General features: G+C 32.9%; 1 protein-coding gene across 1 annotated transcript; it reads right to left on the bottom strand.

The window, feature by feature from the left end:
• Positions 1–5497: 5497 nt before the first annotated feature.
• Positions 5498–6520, bottom strand: LOC132053883 (uncharacterized). Its single transcript, XM_059445976.1, has 3 exons — positions 6298–6520; positions 5904–6228; positions 5498–5792 (listed from the first exon to the last, which is right to left on the bottom strand). Exons 1-3 carry the CDS (start codon positions 6518–6520, stop codon positions 5498–5500), a joined length of 843 nt encoding a protein of 280 aa, XP_059301959.1.
• Positions 6521–15206: the final 8686 nt, after the last annotated feature.

Raw genomic sequence — 15206 nt, 5'->3', positions numbered from 1 at the left:
CATCATATAAAAAAGCTATAATTCTTTTTTGCACCACCCAATTATCATCGACCCAATGACATGTAATAGCAAAAAAATCTAACTTGTTAAAACTAAGACCCAAATCGGCGGTAAGAGAAACACTACAATTTAAAAAATTAAATACATGGCGCAAATAAAATCTATATTTTTTATACAAATCTATAACATCTGCTCTACAAGTACTTCTAGGAATACCCTCAAATAACGGATTATAACAACGTTGAATATAAGTAACAAACCCCAAACCCGAAGGAAAGAAAAATGGTAGAGCATCAAAAGCAACCATTTTAGCTATTTCTACACGCTTTTTTTTCTTGTCATAGCAAAAAATTTTACCGGTTCGTGGGTCTATTTTCATTTGAATACTCCCCATATTTGAACCCGTTTGCTCTCCCCAAACATCCTTATGTTTACATTCGTTAGGGTACTCGTTCCATATATTGCAAATTGCATGTAGTTGTTTGTCTTTCCTTATTCTTAGTCATAAATTTTCAAATTTTAGCGGTTGGCTTACGAGTTCTTGGCGGTTTGTCTTGTGTATGTGATTGTGCAGGACCTGTATCTCTTATGGAATTTTCCGGGGCTTCTGTTTCATCATCATCATCATCATCAATTTCATTAAAAGTGTCGGTATTATGTTGTTGCATTACCTCATGATCTAAAAGTGAATTATTTCCACCAACATCAATACCTAAAAGGTGTTTCGTTCACAAATGTTTCCTCATTAAACCCACCCCTAACAATACCACTACTACCGGCATCACATCTAAATCTCTTCGCCATTATTAAATAGAATTAATTTAAATCACAAGAAAATAAATTGCAACAAATTAAATTGCTAAAATTAAATTGCGTAAATTAAATAGCGGAAAATAAAGATAGAGTTGGAATGAAGGTACCAAATTGCCAGACTAATTTCCAACAAAGTGAAGGCGGCTGTCATTGCAAATCCACCAAAACTTTGGAGCTACTTCGGATTGTTGCAAAATCACCAATTCCACCAACAATTTTTTTTATAATTGCAAAATTAATAATTGAAACTAGAATAAAACTTTATAATATTTAATTGAGAGAAATTTAGAGTGGCTAATTATTGCAAAGTAACTATAATTGAGAGAAATTGAGAGAAAGAGAAGAGTGAATTGGTGTGGATTAAAATGAAAATGGAGAGGGGTTTATATAGGGGTGGGGGATGGATTAAAGTGTTGAAAAAAAAAGTTTGGGGGGGTTGGGGGGCCAAAAGGAGAGTTTGGAGCCGTTGCCAACGGTCATTTTTGCAAATGGACCGTTGGCCAACGGTCCAGCCCATTTTTGCAACGGCTACTTTAAAAAAAAAAATCGTTTTTGACCGGTTTAACCGGTCCGGTTCCGGTTTACCGGTTATCCGGTCACTAAAATACAAACCCGGACCGGTAAAAAATAAACGGTTGACCGTAATCGGTAAACAGGTTCCGGTTTAACCGGTCCGGTTACCAATTTGAACCGGTAAAACCGGACCGGTTGCCAGGCTTACATAGAACACACTCCTTTTGTCCCTACTTATTTGTCAATGTTTGAGCATCCATAGAGTTTTAAAAAAATTAAATTAAATTAAAAGTTGTGGTTAAAACATATCTTAAATATTGACGTGGCTATAAATAATCTCATTAAGGTAAAATCGGAATTAAAAGTTAAATTATTTTCAAATATACAATACGAGTAACATTCTTTTAGGACAGACTAAACAGAAAAATATAACAACTTTAATCTCACATTTAACGAGTTTAATTAAATTAACGATAGAAGTTCCAAAACTAACGGTAAAATGCTCATTCTCTCCCTTTTCTAATAATTTTTATTTATTCTTCCCTTCCTCTTAAAAATGAGTTGATTTCTGCTAAATGATCACTCAACTATGGTAGTTCTCTTAAAAAGTTACTTTTATTTATTTATAATTACTTTTCTTTATTTATAATCGAAAAGTCATTCAATTATTGACAATTCACCTACAGAGTTACCCAATCAATTTGGGTGATTTTCCTTTTTTTTTTTTCTTTTTTAAATAATCGACCACCTAACAGGTGGATATTTTATTAATAATATAACTGTACAAATAAAACCAAAACAAAGACACAAAGTAAAACAAATGACAGATCTAGAATTTCATAGAAACTGAAACAAACAAAAACCCTCAAAAGTCAGTGCTTCTCAATGTCGATTCCAGCCAGATTAACTCCAATCATCAGAAATCGGTGAGCAGATCATAACCCAGCAGCTACGGTAAACTTCCTCGTGGTTGTATTTTCACAGATTGAATTTCCTTGTCTTGCATTTTGATGAGCTTGTGTATGAACTTGACTAGCTTCATTTCTATGAATTCTACTTTTTAAAGCTTCCCAATCTCGATATCTGACTTGGATAGAGTAGATTTACCAATAATCGAGCTAATTTTTCAGTTAAGATACTGAAAAATCAGGCTTCCACAGTCTCTAAGTAGCTCGATCTTGTATGTTTTGTGTAAGTAGTATTTGAATCTTTGACTGACGCTAATTATACGCTCCTCAAAGCTCTTAACAGGGACTTAGCGAACAAAACCAGTAGGAGTATGCCTCCAGACTCAAATAGTCTAAATCTCACAAAACTAACTCTTCTTAACTGCATAGATTCTATAGAGAAATGAGAACTTAGGTTTACCACTCTTAGTCTTCAATATGCGTTACTTACAGAACTACATTTCTATCTGTTCATCTAGTATTGATATCTCTTCGGTAGGATGAGCCAAGCTAATATCACGCACTGAAAAAATGTCAATAACTGATTCTCCAATATAGTCATGCATTCCTTAGTAAACTTAATCCCTTGCATTACTGATCCTTAGATTTGGCATTTGATGTTTATCCAAGTTAAGAACCTTCCTCCCTGCACAAGGCAGTTTAGAGAAAGAATGGAACTTCAGGGTACCTGCAAAATCAAAAGCCATATTAGTTAATACATTTGCCAGAATGTTGCCTTCCCTGTACACATGTTGAATTCTCACATCAGACATCTCCTTAATTCTCCTTATCCTATCAAAATATGATACAATACCCCAAGGTACCACCCACTCTCCTTCTACCACATTTTTAAGCAGCCAATAATCAGTTTCCACAATCAAAGGGAGCCACTTCTTATCTATGTAGAATTTCATCCCCTCCATCATTGCCCTGGTTTCAGCTATCACATTTGTGGACTCTCCAATTATCTCACTTTGAGCATAAATTAGATCCCCTAGCCAGTTTCTAACACAAAATCCATAAGAACTAGCACCAAGATTGCCTCTTGATGCCCCATCAGTATTATATTTAAACCATTTATCAGAAGGAAGCTTCTAATACACAACCTTGGTTATAATCCTAGGAGTATAATTATCTAGCATTGCAACTATTTCAGGTCATAGAAAAGGGATATTGTTTAACCAGGGATACCTCATTTTTATCAAATAAAATAAACTATTATTCACTTCATGCACCACCCTTCTAAAACCGACCCTTCCTCCATGTTTTATGGTATTTCTTCTCTTCTATAATTCCCATATAATCATAGTAGTAATTGCTTGAACAATTGGTTTTAAATTTCTCCACATTTTCCCTCCAATAATGTTTGAATACTTGTTGAAGTTGAACCATATTCATCTGTAAACCTCTTTGCCTGCAAGAACACATTCCATACCTTGTTTGCAAAACTGATACTAAGAAATAAATGATGCATGGTTTCTACATGATGAGAGTCACAACAATAGCATCTAGAAACAATAGGAATCCTAATTCTTCTTAAATTATCATATGTAGGGGTTATGTGTTTCCACAACCTCCATATCAAAAAGGAAACCTTGAAAGGTATTCCTTTAATCCACAAATGATCATAATCCTCATATTTCTCTTCTTTGTTTCTCATGATGTTCCAAGCACTATTTACAGAATATCTTCCATTAGTAGTAGGCATCCACCATGATCTATCCCATGTCCCTTGCAACTGCTCAACATGAATCTCTTCCCTAATGTGCTCCACAATATCATTTGGAAAAGTTTGTTGTAAAATAATATCATTCCACTTCCATCCTCTATTAATTCTGCAACATCAATCAGACTCTCATTGATATCAAAATCATATGGAATCACATGATATAAAGCACCCAACTTTGCCCAGTTTTCATGCCACACATGATATAAGTGCACTGACATGGTTTGCAGTACACTTTTAATAAGAACTGATTTACCTCCAAAAGACAGTAATTTACCTTTCCATGAGTGCAGTCTTCCTTTAACTTTCTTAATCAGACTAGAATAGTACTCGTTTCTTTTTCTAGTATGAAAAATAGGACATCCAAGATAAGTTAAAGGAAACTGACCCCTTGAGAAACTAGTGATATTCCTCACTATCTGACTGATCCCATTGCCCACCTTAGAATACAAATAGAAGGAACTCTTATCTTTGTTTATAAGTTGGCGTATATATTCTCATAATCATTCAACACTGTCATCACTCTCCTTAAGGAATCAGGGTGAAATGATGCAAAGACGATAGTATCATCAGTATATGCCAAATGGTTAAGTGGATTAGACCATTTTGACATTCCATAACCAATGTAATTCGGATCATAAATAGGGAATTTAAAGCTCTAAATAACACCTTAGCTGCAAGTAGAAACAGAGTAGGGGACAAAGGATCTCCTTGCTTGACCCCTCTAGAGGATTTAAAAAAGCCAGTGGCTTGCCCATTCAATAATATAGAATACTAATTTTTAGAGATCAGTCCCCAAATGAGATTAATAAAGTGTTCAGCAAATCCCATTCTCCTTAAGACATGTAGCAGATATTTCCATGAAACTCTGTCATAGGTCTTAGCCATATCCAATTTAGTAATCACATTAGCAGGTTTACCCCTAATTCTGATATCAGACACAATCTTGAGTAAGAAGAATATTTTAAAAAATGCTTCTTCTTTTTACAAAACCAGATTAATTAGAGGAAATCAAAGATGGTATCAATTTCTCCATTCTTCCATGAACAACCCTTGATATCACCTTATTGATAAAATTGAATAAGCTGATAGGTCTCAAATCAGAGAATGATTGCACAAGATGCTTCTTAGGAATAAGCACAAGATTAGTATGAGTGATAGATTTAGGAAGTTCTTTTCCATAAAAAAAATATAGAATCACATCTTACACATCATTCCCAATAATCTCCCGACACTGTTGATAAAACAATCCTGTAAACCCCTCTGGTCCACTAGCACTATCCTTACTAAGGGCAAAAACATCCTTTTTGACTTCCTCAAGTGTAGGGTAGGAACATAGTTCCATGTTCTGCTTATGAGAAACCATGGAAGGCATATACTTAAGCATATCAAAATCTATAACATCATTATCCTGAGTAAACGGATGCGGGAAGAAACTAATAACTTCTTATGATATTTGCTCCATAGACTCCAGCTAATGACCACTTCCATAATTAATTCATTTGATCATTAAGTTCCTCTTCTTCCCATTCACACAATTATGGAAAAAGGCAGTATTCCTATCACCTTCAGTATACCAAGAAAACCCTGTCCTTTGTTTCCAATATTGTTCCTCAATATGAAGATACTGCTTTATTTCTGCCTGTGCCTTCTGAAGGACAATTCTGTTCACATCACTAGGCTCTTCTTCAAATAAAGCTTCTTTTATCTTCACCACTTCCTCTCTTATAGCAAGTTGTTGAAAAGTGTCCCCAAAAGTATCCCTGATCCATTGTGATAGCACCCCCCCTACGCTAATTTAATTTCAACTAAAGTTCAAGTAAGGGGATTCAGCAACTTCTGAACTCCAATTCTGTAAGATCAGCTATTTGAATGATTCATGATTAGTCCAAAAATTAAGAAACCTAAAAGGTCTGCTGAAAGTAACATTTCCATCTCCACAAGTTAATAACAAAGGAGTGTGATCTGATCCTGTTCTGGACAAATGTTCCACCTCTATGTTTGAAAATAAATTCTGGAATTGTTGATTCACCACCGCTCTATCAAGTCTCTTAAAAATGCAATCTCCAGCTGATATGCCATTCCACCAAGTAAAAGGACTCCCTTTAAAACCTATATCAAACAATTCACTGGAGTTTATACAAAAAGCAAAATCTTCACACTCATTCAAAGAAACTGACAGTCCACCCAAATTTTCTTCCTCAGATAAAGTTACATTGAAATCACCTCCTACCATTTAAGGTAGCTCCATAGAACTTGCTAATTGATATAAACTATCCCATAACTCTAACCTTTCACCTGCATCACACTTGGCATAGACAAAAGTAGCAATGAAGTCTGTGCCCAAGTCCTGATGATGTAACTTCAGAGATAATTGTTGATCAGTATTCATTAGAATTTCCATTTGAACTGCAACATCAATGAAAACCCAAATCTTTCCATTAGAATTGGCAATCACCTCTTCCATCCCCAATCTCCTCTTATACTTCTGAATATGTCTACAATTTTGAAAAGGCTCCATTAGAGCAACAATAAAATATTTGTGTTTTCTCTGTAACATGACTAGTCTTTAAAAAGCTTTTTGTGTATTTACTAATATGATGTTCCAAATTAAAGCCTTCATCATCATTTGTGTTTTGCACCTACACCTTTCCTTGTTGAGATCCTCTTGGACTTGACAATCTCTTGACTCTTAGCCTTTTTACCACTTTTTGTAAGCTTTTTTGGAGATATGTCTTGCTGACATGAAATTTTCATTTTAATCCAAACTTTTAAAAAATAAAAAATTATGTACTTAATTATTTTATAGTGCAGGACCCTTATATCTTACGCTCATCTCTCCTATATCGATCCTCTCTCTTAGAAAATATTTTCCATTTAAATTAGGAGAATTTGCATATGCTGGCTGATCTCTTTTCATATTCGAAAAAGGAAAAGCGCCGCTTTAAAGCAAGTCACCTAGGTTCTTATGATTTTAGGTAAGGTAATGATTTTTAACAAAGTGCATTCAAACCACGGACAACTAAAACCTGTCTCAATATTTTCCAATTTTAAACTGAATACACTCCAAACCAAGGATCACCAATACATTGTTCATATATTTTCAATTATTAATCAAGTATACCAATACAAGTCTTAATTCTTTTTCAATCTTTAACCAAGTATAATTCAAACCAATGATATCCAATACAAGTCTCCAAATATTTTCAATTTTACCAAGTGAAATCAAAACCAAAGATGCCCAATACTACAAGTGTCGTGCAGAAAGAACGTGTTTAGTTAAAGAAATGATCTTTAATCAGGTACTTTCCAAACTTGATTTGACCCATATAGTTTTAGCGGGTCGGACCAAGTGGAAAGCTCAATAAAATGATTAAACGAGTAGCTTTTATTTTTAAATTTTTTTGGCTTAATTAAAATGTCATGTCACCAAAATCCAATGGAAACTCACCTAAATTGATTGGATGATTTTATAGGTGAAATATTAATAATTGAGTAATTTCGTTTGTAAAACAAAGATATGTGAGTTTCGAAGAGAACTAACGTTAATTGCATGACCATGAAGGAATGTCCTCCTCCTCTTATTTTCTCTTGAGTCTACCTAACACCTAATTTCTACCATCTGTATAAGCTTAACTGAAAAGTTATAAGACGATTCCTTTATTGGAACGGATAAAACACAAAATTTGCCCCCTTCAATTAAATAATTGGATTAGATTGTGTGTTAGTTACGTTATTTTTTTTCTTTTCAGTTCGCTTTGTAAATGCTTTTATTTAGTATTTTTCTAGCATTGGCTTTTCTGCTGTTATTTTTTTTAGGATCGATGTGGTTGCTTTTCTTTTCTAGTCGGGGTCTTTCGGAAATAACCTGCATGTGAGTGGTAGAGGTAAGGTATCGTCTCTTTTCACACTTCAAGGACACTTTTGTGAGATTCTGCTGGATATGTTGTTGTTGTTATTGTTATTGTTATTAAATAATTGGATTGCTCATGGATCAAATTATGAAAAGCAGCACTTCGACTGTTTGACTTAAGCGAAAAAAGAGTAAATATATTTGAATAGGTTAGGTTTAATGGAAGAGAAAGGGAGGGAAAAAGACATAAATAAATTATCATACAGTGAAAGAATGACACATTGTCGTTAGCTTTAGGAAATTTACCGTTTGTTTTGCACGCGATGTTACACTTAGACCAAAGATGTCTGCTTTGCTTGAGGGATATTTTATATTTAATTGTATAGTTAAAGAGACAAAAATACTCCGATACCCATATATACTTAAGGCCTTAAGGGACTATCTTGGATTGTTCGCCACCTTCTATCCTTGATTCAGGATTTGTTTCCTCTTTCTCTTGTTACTACTTACTAAATACTTACCAGACTTTCATCAATCATAACTCAATTCCTATCTATGTACAACATCCACCTATGTTAAAGCATCCGCCTATTCTTAAAGCGAATGAGATTATGCCGTGACACTTAATTGTGTGTAATCTTCTAAATAGATGTGTAAAATTGGTGGTTCGCTCAGTGGATCAAGCCACGAAATGTCTATCGTGATCCTACAGTTTTTGCTCTTAAGAGTAACAAATATTTTTTCTTCAAGTCTATTACCAGAATAAATAAATAAATAAAGGAAAACCGCATCTATTGAAATCTGAGTTGTTTCTTTCTTCATCTTGTTTTTTCTTCATTTGGCATGTACCGCCAGTCTCTTCCTTTGATTTCTCTTTTTTACTTCAACGATCAATTCTCCCCTTTTCAATTAGTATCATTTTCCTTTGTCTTTTTGCTTATATCTTTTTCCCTTGTCACTATGCTTTAAACTCCGTTGCTTTCTTTCTATTCTTTCACATCATATGTTGTTTTGATCATGAACTAATGTAATTACCTCTTAGATAAATAAAAGTGAGAGTGATGCATTTGCTGACCGACTCTACATTCGCCCAATGAGATTCGAACAATAAATAATAAAAAAAGTGTGAGACTCTTCAAATTAATGTTTGACATACTTGTCAAATTACAATCCAAACTTGGACCTGTCTCATTACTTTGTTGCCCTGCCAAATTGTTTCTACCTGCAAACATGTATCCTATTTTAGTTTTTCTAATGTCTGACCTTTTTGGGCCACCATATTGTCCAGGCTTTTGCCAGCAAGTAAATCATCGAAATTCATTTATTTTATAATAATCCGAACCAACAATACTTCTCAACTGACATTAATGTTAAATCAAATCAAATTGTAAGACCCACTAGCTTTTATTTAAATTAGTAATTTATGAAAGATCACTCAATTTTTATTTTACTGCCTAAGAGTAACTCAATGATTCTTTGTAAAAAGTCATTCAATTTGGTCGAAACATCATAAAAAGTTACTAAATTATTATTTTTAACAAAAAATCATTCATCTTTACCTAGGTATCATATCAAGTCACTAAGCAATACTTTTGTAACAAAATGATTATTCAATTTTGTCTAAGTATCATATAAAATGTCTATTAATTTCTTCCTACTGAATTCCTGTGATACTTAGACAAAGTTGAGTAACCTTTTTGTTACGAAAATAGTTTAGCTACTTTCGTGATATTTAAGTAAAATTGATTAATTTAAAAAATAATCAAGTGATTTAGTACAATAATGTGAAAATTAAGTGATCATATATAAAATAGATCGATGCTTTAAGAGTTTTGAATTAATTAATACTTAATAGTTCCGTTTGTGATAAAAAAAAAATTGTTGTTGTTATTGAAATAATTAATAATTTGGGTGCTACGCATATGTTTACTTTTTCAAACTAGGAAGCTGAGATATTTTCAAAAGTCCATTAGATTTGTTGCCAAACGTAAACGTTAATTGAAGTTGAGATTTTCAAAGGTTCTAAAGTCTGCGACATTAAATTAATATGACGGGATTTATTTTATGTGCTTATTGATTATTTTTATTTAAATTTCAAAAAGGATGATGTGGAACCTACAACTAAATGATTTAGTTTTTTTTTTTTTTGGGAAAAAAATGTTGTAATCGGCGTCATCTCTTGCAGGCTGATTGTTCGATATAATGTTAAACATATTGTTAATTTATTTTATCATACAAGATTATAAATTGTTTTATTGAATCTCCCTGGAAATCGAGTCAAAACTGTTTGGATAGCATGTTGACGCTTTATGAGAAAAATTCTCAGAAAAGTTTTCGATACAAAAAATTTGATTATGTTACTCTAAGAAGTTTCACGCGTGTTCCCCAAAAAAAAAAAATACAAACAAACACCAATTTATGGATATGCAAACAATTTTCTTAAACTTTAAACAAATTAAGGGAGATGTTGTTGCAACCAATTTAATTATGGGGTCCTAGTCAACCAATTTAAGAGTTTATTAGCTGCCTATTGATTTGAATTCTCCATTTTCTTAATTAGTAGGCAAGTTGAGACCTCAACTTGTTTTATGGATATGTTTGAATTGATTTAACAAATTGTACCTAATACTAAACTACTTATATACCATCAAATATATTTATACTATTTTCGATATATTCCAAAGTTTTAACGATAAATTATGTTTATGATATATTTTATTTCAAATTTAACATAAATTTATCTGTAACTATATCTTGTTCGTGTAACACAGACTACCAAACTATACTAATAAGGGCATCTCTGAGGGTGCTAAGCCTTAAAGTATTTTTCTAGAAATAAATTAAAGTTAAGCTAATAAAAGTATGTGTTTGTAAAATTTTGTATATTAAAAAAGTGTATACTTTAACTTCTTTTTGTTCTTTGTTTTTGTCTTTGGTGAAATGGATAATTCTGAAAGCAACAATTCTGCTGGCAAGTCACAAAGCAATAAACTTTGTTGTATTAGCTTTGAAATGAAATTTAAGATAGAATTAGGTGAACTCAATGTCACTGTACTCAATCACAAGCAAACGATCAAGAAATTGAGATGTATGACTTAAAATTAATAAACGAATAATATAAGTAATTAGATAAGAATTTTAAAAGTTTATTTTTCTTTTTGTCCAGAAATGAAAGCAACTTCAATGGACGACTTTATATTATCATAAAGCCAATTATGAAATTGTGATACTTAATTCATTTAGAGTATTTAATCCCGGTAAGTTATTGAGAAACAAACTTCATAGCTAGAGAAGCTAGCGACTTAAAATATAGTAGTAAGGCGTGTTGATTTGGACGCACGATTTGGATATCTTAAGATTTCTCTTATGTACATAAAAATCCCGAAGTTGTGATAACTATCAAAACATTCTCAATTTTTATACAATCTTACCAAATGAAGCAAGTCATAGTTAATAACAAAAGTAATTCTAAGGCGCCTTTCTAAAAAATACAACATCAATTGATCAAACTTTAGTTCAATAAAAATGAAAATTTAACATGAAGAGTAACGAGGTTGGTAGACATGAATAAAGGTTGGTAGACATAAATAAATGTTGGTGGATGTTAATGAGGTTGATAAATGGTTGGTGGGAGTTACTGTTAAAAATATCTACCAACTTATGGATCTCTTTTTACAAAATATAAACTTATGGGTCAATAAATTTTTTGAAATCATGGTTTGAAACCCCAAATCATGCCTTTTTGGATGACTTGGGGTTTCAAACCAAACCCATGAGATGAAATGCATGTCCAAACGCTGATTACATCTCATGATTTCAAACCATGGTTCCAAACCGCATGTTCAAACGCCTACTAAGTCTCGCAAGTGTTCATATTCAATTTGCAAGGCCATCTGTAACTCGATTATTTTCTATGACGGCTGTTTAGTTGGATTATATAGTTTCACTAATACAAAATGCTAATTAAACTTCTGTGCGATTTAATGTTAAATATATAATGGTTCTGAATCGACAAGGACGGAGAAAGAAGAGAAAGAGAGGGGTGTGAACTTTACCTGTCGGGTAAGAAAACTATTGGAAAAAATGAACTTCGCTTGTTGTAAAAGATAAACTATAATCCATTATGAGGTAATTAATGAAAAAGACAAACACAATAAATCAAATCCTTTGCTCAATTGCTGTACAAAATATGGTACCAAGTAGTAGTAGTTGACTATACTTATTTTATGCAAATGTAGTACCATGTCAGATACATTAATTCTATCATTCTTGGAACATTTCCCGCTCTGCAATTTCTTGATCTGATCATCAATTTAATTAAGTGTGCGATTTTGATTCAATCACTAATTGAAACTAATTACTAACGTTTTGTAATAGAAGTGTTGTGAATGCGATTTTCACTAATTCTTTTTCTTTTTCCCGTTCCCTTCTCTCTTACGTGATAATTTTTTAAGGAATATGTAGAAAATAGATAAGATGGACAGTGTTGGGGATTGATATTTAGATATTTTGTCCAACTAACTAGCCCATTAGGCCCAACTTACTACATAGGAGGTGGATAAGTTTGGTCAAACGGGCAATTTGCAGGATTGGCCTTCGTTGGGGGTGGTTTTTAATTTTTGTCCCTCAAATTGGTGGTGTTTAACTTTTGTCCTTAAGACCCAAATTCTGCCTTGCATGGACAGTTTTGCAAATTCTGCCTTGCAAATGTTTTTATTTTTTTTACTAAGCTGGGGTTTGAATCCACAACCTCGGGATATTAGGCGGACAAAAATTAAAGACCACCCCAAATGAAGGACAATCCGCGCAAAAACAAGTGATCAAACGGCCAGTTCAATTAATGTTTTTTTGGTGTAGGCTACCGTGGGCAATTTCACTTTCTTTGGGGTTGTCTTTAAATTTTGCCCTCATATTTGAAATCTTTAAATTTTGCCCTTGGCTAAAAATCCATGGGTTCCAGTTCGAACCCCTATCACTAAAAAATTTTAAAAAAAAAAAAAAAAATTCACAAGGCAGAGTTTAAATTTCGCTATGCCCCCACTGGCATACACTTGTTAAGGAATTACCAAAGTTATGCCAGACCTGGCATACTTATGCCTTATGGGTGGACTTGGCATAAGTATGGCGGGTCCAAAATAACTTTGGTAATTCCTTCAAAAGTTTATGCCGGTTAAGATGTTATTGAGTGGGCAAACTTTTAGTTAACTAAAAAGTCTTTACTAAAGGCGTTTATAAGTGATAAGTATTTCTTTAGTTAAGGCACAACTAAAAGTATGCCTCATAAGACATAACTTTTCCCATTACAGACTTTGTCTTATAAGGCAATTTTTTAGTTATGTCTTAAGGAAAAGTTCGGCCTTATGGGGCATACTTTTAGTTATGCCTTAACTAAAACTCTGCCCGATAAGGCATAACCAGGAAAAGACTTTTTGTTAAGGCTTAACTAAAAGTTTGCCCATTAAAAGTTTTCCCATAAGTATCTTTACCGCATAAACTTAAGGAATTACCAAAGTTATCTTACCGGCATACTTATGCCAAGTCTGCCCATAAGGCATGAGTATGCCGGGTCCGACATAACTTTGGTAGTTCCTTAATAAGTGTATGCCGCGTCCGGCATACACGCGACCCAAACCTTGCCTTGTAATTTTTTTTTTAATTTATGCTTGAGCGGGGGTTCGAACCCAGAACCTCATGATTTTTGCGTGAATGCTCAGGGTTGCAACGCGAAGGGCAAAAATTAAAGACTAAAGAATATGATAAAAAGATAATTTAAAGACCATAAATATGAGAGACAAAATTTAAAGACCAGCCTAAAAGAAGGGCAATCCGCGCAAAAAAATGTTGACTGTAGAGCTTTCATCTTGCCCGAGAAGGCCTTATCTTAAGGGGAAATTACATCTTGTTTGTTTCAGCCCAAATAAAATTATTACATATCAATTGGGAAATTGGCACTGTGTCCAACTAAGGGACCAAATTGGCATGTATTAGCCATGTTTTGAGCAGTTGGCACAAAATGATCATTTATCACTTTTTGGGTCAATAAAAGTAGCAACCACCCATAAACATTCTCCTAAAATCTCCCTTACTCATTTAGAACCAGATATCTCGTCTCAACCTTTCCCTCTCTTACTCATTCTCCTAAATCTCTCCATTTTAATCCGTGCATTTCTCTAATTGACACACTCGAGTCACTGCAAAGTCCTTACCTAATTTAACCATTGTAGTATAACAAGTTCCGAGTTACATGTATACAACACATGAATATTAATTTTCATTTTTAGATACATGGTGCCTATTTAAAATTTATGATGTCTGTTTAAAATTTATATGATCAATTTTGCAATTTGATTTGTATACACATAATGCGCACATATACTGTTTTTTAATGCAATTGGAATTTATATACATCTATTGTATTCGCATAATGTATACAAATATTTCTTTGTTTAAATTGTTACTGCGTTTGGAATTAATATACATTTATTGTATACACATGCTATATTTTATACATTGGCTAGTGTATCTGTAGTATTCACATAATGTATACACGTATTTCTTTGTTTAAATAGTTACTGCAGTTGAAATTTATATACATTATTGTCTACACATGCTATGTTGTATACATTGGCAAGTGTATCTATTGTATTCACATAAGGAATTGGTCCATATTCACGTAATAAATTTGTATATACCTGTTTGAGCCGGAATTCGTATCCATTTGTCCGTATTCACCTAATAAATTGGTATACATTGGTCTATATTCATCTACTAAATTGGAATACATTTGTTTGCGTTAGTATCTTTATAAATTCACATTGGTATACATTGGTCCGTATTCATCTAACATATTTGTATACATTTATTTCAATGTTGCTGCAAAAACATAAAATAAGGGAAACAAAATAATTGAATCCTTACTTTGGGGATATTATAAAAATGTACATGACATTATATTCTTTTTTATACCCAACAATTGATTGATTTATGAATAATATCTCCTGAAGTAAAAAATCCATTTTTTTTAACATAAAACGTACATGTTTTCTCTATATCAGATTTTCGTTTGAGATGTATTTGTTAATTGTACCATGGGAGAATATAATTCAAGGCAGTAGAATTCTTCTCAAAATAAACTACCAGTATTTTTTGTTCTTAATTTGGTAAAAATGCGTTACCTTATTTTAGAATACCAACTAGGCGTGATTTTAGGGGCAAAAAAGATTGTGCTCCTATTCTTTCGTACATTGGATACAAATGTGGCTAAAGGCTGCCAATATTTTACGGCTTAAATTGCTCAACAAAAAAAAGGGTCAAAATTATGCCAATTAAAAAGGAGAATTGTATATACATGTCC

Source organism: Lycium ferocissimum, chromosome 4 (assembly GCF_029784015.1).
Source record: "Lycium ferocissimum isolate CSIRO_LF1 chromosome 4, AGI_CSIRO_Lferr_CH_V1, whole genome shotgun sequence".
NCBI lineage: Eukaryota > Viridiplantae > Streptophyta > Magnoliopsida > Solanales > Solanaceae > Lycium > Lycium ferocissimum.
This window is presented reverse-complemented; position numbering and strand designations above follow the sequence as displayed.

Coding starts and splice junctions, on each gene's coding strand:
- LOC132053883 (XM_059445976.1), bottom strand. CDS start 6,520: ATGGAGCCTTTTCAAAATTGTAGACATATTCAGAAGTATAAGAGGAGA. Junction 6,229..6,297: donor CTATGCCAAGTGTGATGCAG/GTGAAAGGTTAG, acceptor CTTAAATGGTAG/GAGGTGATTTCAATGTAACT. Junction 5,793..5,903: donor ACTTTCAGCAGACCTTTTAG/GTTTCTTAATTT, acceptor AAATTAAATTAG/CGTAGGGGGGGTGCTATCAC.